General features: G+C 38.9%; 1 protein-coding gene across 1 annotated transcript; it reads left to right on the top strand.

Moving 5' to 3' along the window:
• The first annotated feature begins 11,145 nt into the window (after positions 1-11,145).
• Positions 11,146-11,998, top strand: LOC110883620. The gene is made up of 3 exons (XM_022131341.2): positions 11,146-11,265; positions 11,412-11,473; positions 11,589-11,998. Exons 1-3 carry the CDS (start codon positions 11,205-11,207, stop codon positions 11,790-11,792), a joined length of 327 nt encoding a protein of 108 aa, XP_021987033.1. The 5' UTR covers positions 11,146-11,204; the 3' UTR covers positions 11,793-11,998.
• Positions 11,999-12,902: the final 904 nt, after the last annotated feature.

The raw sequence follows: 12,902 nt of genomic DNA on the forward strand, positions 1-12,902 counted from the left end.
TCACATTCACTTACGAAAAATGAATCATTTGGTTTCAAATGAATTGGTGAATGGTGTTCCCCTCAAAAATTTCCATCTTCAAGACATCTGTGTTTCGTGCCAGAAAGGAAAGCAAACAAAGAAGAAGCACCCTACAAAGAAGATCAACACAGTGGCAGTTCCTCTTGAACGTTTGCACATGGATTTGTTCGGTCCTGTCAAGCACAAGAGTATTCGGGGTGATCAATACTGCCTCGTGGTTACTGATGATTATTCAAGATTTTCTTGGGTTGCGTTCATGGCACACAAGAGTGAAACCTTTGGTATTATCAAAAACTTAATCATTCAGATTGAGAATTTGTATAAGTTGAAGGTTAGGCGGATACGCAGCGACAATGGTACTGAATTTAAAAATCATTCCATGGCGGAGTTCTGCACTTCAAAGGGTATTCTTCATGAGTTTAGTGCAGCTTATACTCCTCAACAGAATGGTGTCGCTGAACGTAAGAACCGCACATTGATCGAGACTGCTAGGACAATGTTGGTAGAGTCACAGTTGCCCATTCCATTCTGGACTGAAGCTGTGGCCTCTGCATGTTACACATTGAACAGAGTCCTTACAGTCAAAAGACACAACAAGACCTGCTTTGAGCTTCTTCAAAAACGGAAACCAGATTTGTCTTATCTAGAACCGTTTGGAGCTCCATGCACAATCATCGATCCTAATGGAAAGTTTGGGGCAAGAGCAATTGATGGATACTTTCTTGGGTATGCCACCCCTAACTTACGAGTCTGGAATCTAGAGACTAAAAGGGTTGAGGAATGGTCTGAGGTCAGAGTACAAAGGCACACCTTGCCAGTCAAAAATCCGGGTCAACCTTGGATGTTTGAGTACGATGACTTTTTCAATTCGATCAATGTTGAAGCCGTTGAAGAAAATGCTGCGGCTAGGATGTTTTTCGAGAGTGACAATGCAACAGTTTCACCGGTGGTTCGTCCAATTCTTGTGAATCAAGAACCATCTTCTTCGGTGAACAACAATACTCTCAACAATGAGGATTTTCATGATGCAAACGAATTGAACGAATCTTCAGAGGATGATGAATTTCTAGATGCAGATCAAGAAGCTCCTACAACAGCAGTTCATGGTACTTCAGAGGGTACTCCTCCAGTGGATACACATAGAACAGCTGAGACTACTGCATCATCCTCTTCGTCAATTCCGGGTCTTGAATTGGTTGTTGATCTTAACCTCAACAATCTGGGTATAAATGTTCCAGTTCCAGATAATCCAGAAACAAGGATTCATAATACCCATCCTCAACAAAACATCATTGGAAATGTGCAAAGTGGTGTACAAACAAGAAACATGTTGCGAAATAACAACAATGCAGGCTTGTATGCAGCTATTCGGGAATCCGGGCAACAAAACGACTGGTCCTTCGCGTGTTATGTCTCACAAGAAGAACCAAGAACGTGGAAAGAAGCCTTGAAAGATAATGCTTGGGTTGAAGCAATGCAGGAAGAACTGCAACAATTCCAGAAGCTGGGTGTCTGGAAACTAGTAGAGAAACCTGCTGGATATAAGAAGATTGGTACCCGTTGGGTTTTCAAATGCAAAAAGGATGACCGCGGAGTAGTTATCCGAAACAAAGCTCGTTTAGTCGTTCAGGGTTTTCGTCAGATTGAAGGGATCGACTACAACGAAGTCTATGCACCTGTTGCACGTCTTGAAGCAATTCGAATCTTTCTAGCCTATGCGTCCTTCAAGGGATTCAAGGTCTATCAGATGGACGTGAAAAGTGCATTTTTACACGGTGTGGTTGAAGAAGAGGTGTACGTCGAACAGCCTCCAGGTTTTGAAGATCCTATCCATCCCGATCGGGTTTGGTTGCTCAACAAAGCTCTTTATGGTCTTCATCAAGCACCACGAGCTTGGTATGCAACCTTATCACACTATCTGCTGGAGAACGGTTTTCGTAGAGGTCTTATCGACTGTACTCTTTTCATCAAGGAACAAGATGGAGATCTTCTTCTGGTACAGGTATACGTTGATGACATTATTTTTGGTTCTACTAATGATGTCTTGTGTAGGGAATTCGAGCGCATTATGCAGGATAAATTCGAGATGAGTGCTATGGGGGAAATGACCTTCTTCTTGGGCCTACAAGTACAACAAACGGAGTCTGGGATATTCATCCATCAGACCAAATATGTTGGTGACATCTTGAGCCGGTTCCAGATGTCTGATGCAACGCCCATTGGTACCCCATTGCCAACTAATCACGGAATTACTCCAGACTTGAAGGGAGAAGCTGTTAGCCCTTCAATCTATCGCGCTATGATCGGCTCTCTTATGTACCTCACAGCATCAAGGCCAGACATAATGTACCCAACGTGCCTGCTTGCCAGATATCAAGTTAATCCGAAGGCCTCACATCTTGCTGCTGTTAAAAGGATTTTTCGTTATTTGAAGGCGTACCCTGACACCGGTCTGTGGTACCCTAGGGATAATAACTTTGAATTGGTAGCTTTCAGTGATTCTGATTTTGGCGGATGCAAAATCGACGGCAAATCCACAACGGCTGGATGTCAGTTCTTAGGAAATCGCCTAGTTACATGGCAGTGCAAGAAGCAGACGTGTGTCGCTACATCAACATGCGAAGCTGAATACATTGTTGCCTCAAGTTGTTGCTCCCAAGTTCTTTGGATCCAACAACAAATGCGGGACTACGGTTTTGAATTCCTAACTACTCCTATTTACGTTGATAATTCTGCTGCTTTAGATATCACTAGAAATCCGGTGCAGCATTCAAAGACCAAACACATCGAAATCAAATATCACTTCATACGTGATTGCTTTGAGAAAAGGCTAATCGATGTTGTTAAGGTCCACACCGATGACCAACGTGCCGACTTATTTACCAAAGCTTTTGACAAATCTAGATTTGACTTCTTATTATTGGTAAATGGCATTAAGGTCAAGCAAGAGTAAAACCAACATCGGAAAATCATTTTTGTAAATATCCTTGTGTGTTTTTAAATTTATCTTAGTTTATTGATTTTAGGGGGAGTAAATCCAAAAATCAGAAAATCCAAAAACATCGAAAAATTTCAAAAACACAAAAACAATAGAAAAACAAAAAAAATGAGTTTCCTGGCGAGCAAAAGAGAAAATGATAGTACATCAGTGGTCTATCCAAACCTCTTTAAACCTTAAATGAAAAACGATAAGCAGCTCTATATAAGATGTATCGGTAGGCTCACAATCATTTTAAAGTGTGCAGGGTGATATAAATCTTAATCGACTGAAGATCAGGTGGGAACCATTCATTGGCATATGGTCTTAGTACCGAAATTTCGTTTGATAGATTGCCGAGGTTCTGAGATATTCGGTCTTTATGCTGCTTATCATCTGGGTATCATGGTTGTATCTTTTACCGAAAAATAACGGGGACGCAAGTCTAGATCTTCCATGATACTATACATACGTGTACATATTACATACTGCATTCGACCTCAATAAGTGATAAACAATCACATGTCCATATCAAATAAGTGATAAAAAATATCACATTTATCCGGGTGTCAAGTTCGTCTCTCTGCTGTACGGAAGTACTGACCTGTTCACGGACTTGCACCTGTGCCCTCATGCATATGAAAATCAAGTTCCTCATCAATAAGTGATTATATCACATAGGGCTTGCTTTCAAATCAAAATAAGTGAGTATCTCACATTTTATACGGTCAAACAGATGATAATCGGTATACTCACCGGTAAGATGAACTCTCGTGCATACCTTGATACGGGAATGTGTCGTGATGTGGATAAACACCGGTCGGTAAGTATAAATCATACATTAACGTATCCTCTAAACATGATTACATCTGATAAGTTGAGCTTAAGTGGACAACAATACCGATAATTGTTATAGGATGCTTATCTTAATGTTAAATAACTGAACAACAAGAGTGTTTTGGCATGACCGTATACTGATATGATTCTCTTACCCTCGAAACTCGCAAAAAGAATGTTTGTATATATTTATTTATTTACTGCTTAACTTTTATTGTTTTCTTTTTAAACAGTTTCGTCGTTTGGTGCATATCAGCACGACATTAGCGGTGATGTCGTTTGATAACACTCAAAGGATTTTAACTTGTTGTCTTTTAATCTCAAAAATACCAAAAAGATTTTAGGTGTGTTTTAATATAAACTTTATAAAAGCCAAAAAGATTTTATTTCTGCTTTATTTTCGATCGTACGATGTTGGAGCTCGAGTCTTCGTTACCTGAAACCTGACTGAAAACCGAACTGACTAAATCTTCATAAACGGTCAAAAAAAAAATTTGCATGTTTGAAAGTTAAACACTAAAATTGACAAATTTAAACTTTCAAACTGTCGGACGGTGTTTGATTATGACATGGTCATTCGTGTGTCATGTGTGTATGTTAACTATATTCCAAGCAATTGTTCTCATTATGCGTTTAGATTTCTTGCATGTGCAGATTCTAAAGGCTGGGAGAACATAGTCGATGACAAGCTTTGGAATGAAGACACGACGAGAAGGCGCTCAAAAGATGAAGATGATCGAGTTGCCGCTGGCCATCATCAACACCACAAGGATCTCACTTCATAAAGATAAAGTCTTTTCACGAGCATAACTCAAGGGGGAGCTTATGTTAAGGGGGAGTTTGTCAACACACTTCCTACATGATACGGGTAGTTTGTTGATACACTCTCTGCTTTCAAGACGTGAAGACTTTGAAGATCCTCCGACATTGAAGACTTGAAAGGACATAAGAGTTTTGATAACTCGAAGACCAAAGACCGTCGAAGTTCAAGATGAGTTTACAACCATAGAAGATAAAGACAAAGCTACAGCCAAGGGGGAGTTTGTTGGTGCACTTGTGTCTGTACTTTGTCTGTATTCGGTCTGTATGTAACAATGTCCTGATTTGTGTTGTAAGTTGACCAAGTCAACCATCCTCCGGTTTGACTTGGACAACAGTTTGTATATTGAAAGATGTTCTGATCGAAGGATGATGTAGAGATCGAAGGATAATTTGGATCCTTCGATCTCATCGAAAGATATGCTTCGAATGATAGACCTCGAAAGACTATCCTTCGAGGTCCTTGCTAATCCTTCGAAAGCATTGTATCCGAAAGATGATCCTTCGGACCATCCTTCGGATCCTTCGATCTGGCATCATGGGCTGGGTATATATATACCCATGCAATGTATGTGTGAGTCAGTTCTGTCATTTGCACATCCGAGAGATAGAGAGTGTTGAGAGCATTCTGTCCAGAACTCACACACACACTGAGAGAGTTTATAGAACATTTCTGTAAACATTGAGCTTGTAACCGAACCCTCATTGCATTAATACAAGTTGTGTTAATCGGTGAACTCGTGTGTTTGTTTCTCTACTTGCTACTAACTCGGTTTGCTTGCTAGCTTGGATTCCGCACTCGCTAGTAGGTTTGTATAACAAGGTTTAGGTTCGTAATCCTCCGCGAAAAGGGACCTACACACACATATATATATATATATATATATATATATATAAAGGGCTCATCTCCCACCCCTCTAGGTCCATCCCCTCCAAGCCGAGCCTATGAGGCTCTCCATACCCTTTAGCCTAAGTGATTTCCTTCTGAGAAGGTTCCCGGTTCGATTCCTTCTACGAGCAAATCATTATATATGGGTGAGCACCGCTAGGATGGATTCGAACTTTGGGGAGAGAGTTTAAAAACTTGTCTGGCTCTCCGGAGTAAGCTAGTAAAAACCAACTAATCTGACGTTCAATACATACATACATACATACATGCATACATGCATACACATGCACACATACATGAAAATCCCAGTGGTTTTTTTTTTAACTAATGGGTATACTTGATAACTAACAGAATTACCTACAATATTCCCGATGGGATTAGACCGAGTATGGAAGATGATTTTAAAATCGAATATAGGATTGAAATTAGTTATACTTGGCCCATTGCCATGCCATATCGAATATGAGACTGGGGTTATATATTGGGTTAGACGTACTTGTTATATAAACGTGCATCAAAACTAATTATAACATTGAATCAGACCTAAAAAGTAGATTCGCCCTTATAATAGGTTATACCGTTATATACATTGTGCATCCAGACACAATTTGATGCAATCAAAGATCAATACACACACGTGTGAGGGGGAGCGGCAGGAGTAATCACAATTGTACAATATTTGATCAAACGGTTATAAGCAATAGATTTAATCTAATAAGATGTTAAATATATAGACAACAAATATGTCTCTATAAAGAACGTGCAGTGGGGAGAAATGACAAAGACTATACTCCGAAAATGAGAGATACCATTGTGCCTTTAGTTACTTGTCACTTATTACCCAAGTTAGTATTTAGGTCAGGAAACACAGTTAAAAAACTGACATTTTATATATTTAATCGGCTTCAAAAGCTCATCAAATTTTAACAATCTCGTAGTAGAAGGATAGAGAGTTGAAAATCAACCAATCAAAAAAGTTGGTGTGATCAAAGAATGAGAAGGAAGAGTTTAATGATAGAGGAATTATTGGTACTCTAAAGGAACCATTATTATGAATAAAAGTTGCAGAATATACTTTGCCAATAGAATAATTTCTTGTTAATTATTTTTATTACATGGAAAATAACAGACGTAATATTATATTCTATGGGTAGTAGTATGCTTATTTTAGTTGGAACTTATTGCTCTATCTATGTGTGGGCATCATAGTTAGGACCACACGTTATTTTTATATAAACATGTCCATGAGATTTGATTAATACATAAATGAGTAGGTAATTGAGTATAAAGCGATAAAGGGCCAACTTTTATCAAGAATATGTTTATTAACGATATGGAATAAATATATATTTTGTGTTCGTCTGATAAAGTAACTAATTTGAAGAAACTATAGTTTAGGAGAGTTCTTATTTTATTTTGAATCTGACAAATTGTAAAACGATGATACTAATGCCTAAGAAGGTGAGTCCGTATATCTTGGCCTCTACGGAGTAAAAACCTATGATCAACTTATCCTTTATATATAATTCATTGTTTAGCTTTTATAGCAATTTATTTCAGTCTGCTGTTTTTTTTTTTCTAATGTTAGGCCGAGGTTATCATATCAATTCGGCTGCTGTTTCTTTTTCTAATGTTAGGCCGAGGTACTGAGGTTCTATTGTATTCTATGACGAGTGTGTTTTGTCCTCATATTCTTTTGGTTCTTATATTTTTGGTAGTATCTAGTACTCCTCTAGCTTATTACTTGGATATGATAATGATAAATTTTGGACTGACTTGGGTATCGGCGGATCCGAGGCTTGATGTTGGTATCATCGTCATCGGAAACCCAGGACCAATCGGAACAGATGGTATTGTGACCACACACACAATCGTTCTTGAACAACCCACAACAATCACAATAGTTCATGATGAATTGAACGAAAACAGATTTGCAAAAATAACTAACCGAATTGAACTTGAATGATAACTAGAACTTGAATATGATAACTTGTAAACACGTTTGATTACAAACTAACTGACCGAGAACAATGGATGTTGTGCAGCGGCTTTATAGCATTGAACAGGCACGTTCCAAGAGTCACAACGTTTCAAATTGAAAAGATATGACGTTTGAGAAATAACCGCTCGGTAGTTATTCTCCAAGACGTGCCGGTTCATGATGCTCGGCCCAGACTGCTTGTTCTTGTCCTGCTAATACCCTACTGGACATAAGAATTCTGTTTGACCCATTTACATATGGCCTACGGCCCAAAACAAATAAACATAACCATACTAATGTTTGACCCATAATAACTAAACAAATAAAATATAAACATCACCGGCCCGAGAGGCCCGTTTCTTGTACTCGGATGAACTTGGTTAACACTTCGTTCTTCATTCTCCCCCTTAAGCAAGAACATCCGAGTCCTTCGATCACGATCACTCCTTGCGATTGTTGGTGACCTCGATCTTGACCACCACGTCGTCATCGCTTGAATCGTCGAACCAACCGCAATTGTTGCTTGAGCTTTCCGCCATGCCAACTTTCTCTCTTGCACGCTCCTTCTTGATGTAGTCGAAATACCATTCGACCAACTCCAAATAATAAACGTAGGCGACCTTTATCTCGTAAGCGTCATCCGCTTCGTAGCCATACTTCACCGAAATATCGCCCCACATGTTTTTCTCCATTATCTCTTCGAACCCACCGTTATGCTTCACGATGCGGTGTAGTAGTATGAGACTAAGATCACGCCCATCAATTAACTCTGGCGGCATTGCTTTCTCACAGACAATCCCTAGAAAATCCGTGATGAACCAAACCAAAACTTCCTCGAACGGTGCGTCGAAGAACCTTGGGTGTTTCTTGATTTCTTCGTGTAGTGTGATGAGATCCCCTGGTTCCACGCAACTTTCCATAATTAAATCTCTTTCAACGACGTCCTCCTCGAGTTGAGAGAGAGTTATTGCCCGTTCCCGAAGCATTTCTCTAGATTGGCGCGGATTATCTTTCTCGCCTTCAATGTAGATTAACAATGCCTTTTTCGCTTTCTTGGAGTACACAACCTTTTCTTTCCTAGCGTTTGAACGTTCACCGTACACTTTCTTTTTGTTTTTCGACTTCTCAAATTCCCGTTCATAATAATCCCCTAGACACTCTTGGAATTCCTCTTTCTCCTTCTTGTAGCCATTATCAACCCCAAGATTATCGTAGAAAGCATTAAGATAATCTTGTTCCAAATCGGTTTCCGACTTGTCTTCGTATATGTCGAACCCTTTTGATCGACAACCAAACATTTTCTTCAATACACACTTCTCACCCATAGTGACCGTCTCAATCCCTTGAAACAAGAGTTGTTCTAGACTTAGAACATTCTTGTCAAGTCTTGGTGCGTAACTTACGCACGGGATTGTCTTATCCTTGCCGTCCACCGGCACTCTCACTTCTCCTATTCCATGTACAAACGAAAAGTCTTTCCTACTTTCGTTCGTTACAACCCCAAAGTGTCTCTTGAAACACTTAAACAAATTTCGATTTCCCGTCATATGCGTTTTAAACGTGGGATCAACAACCCAGATTGAATCCCATTTACCCCCGCAAGTATCTTTCACAATATAATCACTTTCTATTGGCAGTGGTGATAATATGATATACTTACTAGGGCAAATTGACGCGATGTGGCCGAATTTCTTGCACTTGAAACACCGAACCCCCGGTTTTCTCGGCCTACCCACTGGTGCATTAGATTTCTTCCCGGACTTCTTCACGAAACCCTTTTGAAACACTTTCTTTGGAAACTTTTTCATTTGTGATATCCCGGTTCGCATGGTTGGCTTCCCCTGCGCGTACTCATCCACTTCCGCCGCCCGGCCGCACTCTCCACTACGAACAAAATCCTCTTCACCATAATCGGTCACCACCGATTTCCCTTTGTTTCCATGAACCCGGTTTTCTTCTTGATCACAATCCCTTCCGCTTCCTGTTAAACCTTTGGCTCTAATACCAATGTTGGTATCATCGTCATCGGAAACCCAGGACCAATCGGAACGGATGGTATTGTGACCACACACACAATCGTTCTTGAACAACCCACAACAATCACAATAGTTCATGATGAATTGAACGAAAACAGATTTGCAAAAATAACTAACCGAATTGAACTTGAATGATAACTAGAACTTGAATATGATAACTTGTAAACACGTTTGATTACAAACTAACTGACCGAGAACAATGGATGTTGTGCAGCGGCTTTATAGCATTGAACAGGCACGTTCCAAGAGTCACAACGTTTCAAATTGAAAAGATATGACGTTTGAGAAATAACCGCTCGGTAGTTATTCTCCAAGACGTGCCGGTTCATGATGCTCGGCCCAGACTGCTTGTTCTTGTCCTGCTAATACCCTACTGGACATAAGAATTCTGTTCGACCCATTTACATATGGCCTACGGCCCAAAACAAATAAACATAACCATACTAATGTTTGACCCATAATAACTAAACAAATAAAATATAAACATCACCGGCTCGAGAGGCCCGTTTCTTGTACTCGGATGAACTTGGTTAACACTTCGTTCTTCACTTGAGCCTTGTTCCCTTCTAACGAGCTTTTTGAGGTATTTTGCAGACCCGGCCAATCATTTGTGGTATTTTACAACATCCGGCCAATCAAAGATGGAGAAAACAAAGTGTGACTAATTCATCTCTCCAAGTGTGATGACAATCTAAATTATCATCTCGACGGATCCTTGTAGCAACATATATCATCATTGCCATTCAAGAAAAACGATGCTAATCTCTTGTGACATTATCAATTTAACTAGTTTCACTCATATATCTAAGCATCTTTTAGTTGGATTTTACAAGCTTAACATGATAGCATAGAATAGTTATTTTATGTGTGCAAGCTCGACCGCCCATCTCGAGAATGAACATGCATCATCTATAGTAATTGTTCCTGTTAAAGATTTTGAACATAGACACAAGGTTTTATATGTTAAGATAATACGTTCTACACTAAATAATTGGTCCATAAATTAAAGAAGGCCAAAGATAGACTCTCATTGGCCAATAGAAGTGAGACCAGGAAGCATCCAAGGCTTCTTTTAATGAAAGAGGTGTGAAAAAGAGTGGCACTGATTGACAAGAACTAGCTTGGCATGTGTGTCTGTTTTAGTGTGTGGTCAATAAATAAATCTAATATGGATTCTGCAACACCTCTTTAAGGGGACAACATGCACTAAAAGGGTAATGAAGTCTTGTAGCCGACCCCTAAAAGTTTAGGACAACCCCAATATTCTCACTATAGATAGATCCATCTTCTAACTATTTGTCATGTCAGATGTGAGAGACAAATATATAGCTTCAAGAGAATGGAAACCCAATTTTTTTTGGGACAGTTTTGACTTTTGTCCCCTCATTCCACACTGAACTTTAAGTGAAACCACCAACCCATTTAATTTAAGTCAACAAATATGTTATTAATAATACTAGAAAAGCTTATAAGCAAATTAAAGAAGTAGGAAAAACAGTTAGAAACCCTAATAATCAGCAACCTGATGTGGGTCCCCTACTTCATTTGTATATATATACTAGCCGGGATAACGAACTTCTTACACACATTCATTTGTTAACCAGCTTAAGCTTGCTAATATTCAGCCTTACACCTTCACAAAGTATGAAGCTTTCTCTCATGATCTTTTTAGTTGTTTCAAGTTTCCTAACCTATAAAGCTCAAGGTATTTGATCAATTTCTTTGTCAAGTTAATTGATGTTGATTGTCATGAAGATGATCCTTATTATTTTTAATCCAGTGTCAGTGGTCCGTCAGTGATCCAAATTTGCCGTTTAAAAAATAATTATCTCCTTTCTCTTACTTTTGCAGGCATAAATAGAAAGTTAATGACAGAAGCTACTTCTGCTAGTCCTAAGACCATCGACCCACAGGTTGGTTTTTTTTTTATCATTAAAGTTATCATAGGAAAAAAATAACAGACTAAAAATATTATTAAATCAATCAGACTTTTTGTTTTTAACTTTGTAAAGCTATATTCATGCACAGGATCAGAAGAATAAACATGATCCAAAACTACAAGTCAAATCTACTCATCAATTAGCAAGGAAGGAAGAGGCATCCAATTCTTCGCCAGAAAATGCGAAAAACTCGAAGAAGGTTGTCATTACTGAGCAATATCCGGACGTCATTACAGATATTGCCGAAATGGATTATACTCCAGCTAGGAAAAAGTCTCCAATTCACAACTGAGTTTCAGACAAATAATAAGGAATAACTATTCAAAAGCATATAAATATTTTTGAAAAAAAAAATACAATGGATGGCATTACCAGTTATAAGCACATTGAAGAAATGCTGCAAGTTCTCTAGGGTTAATTATGTTAATATATAGTTCCGTGCATAAGAATTGCATTTTAGATTACCATGTTATTATGTGATGATGATTTTGATAGTCATAATCTCATGTCAGCCTTGCAGGGTTTTGTAATAGTATTACGTACATATTTAATATAAGTTTCTATTCTTCCTAATACCCTTTTACTTATAAATAGCCTCGTTAAATTTTGATTTTTTTAATATATAGTTTTCTTTCTATTCCTTTCAAAAATATGTTTTTATCTGTGCTTATCATTCTCCATGTTTCCACTTCAAACACCCATGTATAGGGCCCCGACCTCAGTCATTGATTAGCATTTTCTTGTATAAACCCGACATAATAGTTGTTTTACTTGATAACAACTTGATTCACAAAGATATACATGGTCCCTACTTGCCAATAACACTAATCAAGTGAACTACGTTAAACCTTTGTATTCTTGTGATTGAATCTTCCTAGCACACAAAGCCAAAAATAAAAGGGGGTAGGGGTGGTTATCACTCACCACCCATTTATCACTCACAACATCCAATCAAATTCCGCCATTGTTGGTGCACTTGTGTCTGTACTTTGTCTGTATTCGGTCTGTATGTAACGATGTCCTGATTTGTGTTGTAAGTTGACCAAGTCAACCATCCTCCGGTTTGACTTGGACAACAGTTGAAAGATGTTCTGATCGAAGGATAGCCTCGAAGGATACACCTGATCCTTCGAGGTGATCGAAAGATATGGTTCGACCATGGTTCGACCATTAGACCTCGAAGGATGATCCTTCGAGGTCCACGCTGATCTTTCGTGTAACATGTGGTCGACAGATGATCCTTCGGACCATCTGTCGAATCCTTCGAGCAGACCTGCTGAGCTGGGTATATATACCCATGCATGTGTTGAGAGTTCCAGGGTTCTGCCATTTTCACACACCCGAGAGATAGAAGCTTAGAGAGCATTCTGCCCAGAACTCACACACACACTTAGAGAGTTTA

The sequence above is a fragment of the Helianthus annuus genome, chromosome 10 (assembly GCF_002127325.2).
Source record: "Helianthus annuus cultivar XRQ/B chromosome 10, HanXRQr2.0-SUNRISE, whole genome shotgun sequence".
NCBI classification, from domain to species: domain Eukaryota; kingdom Viridiplantae; phylum Streptophyta; class Magnoliopsida; order Asterales; family Asteraceae; genus Helianthus; species Helianthus annuus.

Excerpts from the sequence above, each read along its gene's own strand:
- LOC110883620 (XM_022131341.2), top strand. The coding sequence starts at position 11,205 with ATGAAGCTTTCTCTCATGATCTTTTTAGTTGTTTCAAGTTTCCTAACC. Across the intron at positions 11,266-11,411 it reads CCTAACCTATAAAGCTCAAG|GCATAAATAGAAAGTTAATG; the intron begins GTATTTGATCAA and ends TTACTTTTGCAG. Across the intron at positions 11,474-11,588 it reads CTAAGACCATCGACCCACAG|GATCAGAAGAATAAACATGA; the intron begins GTTGGTTTTTTT and ends ATTCATGCACAG.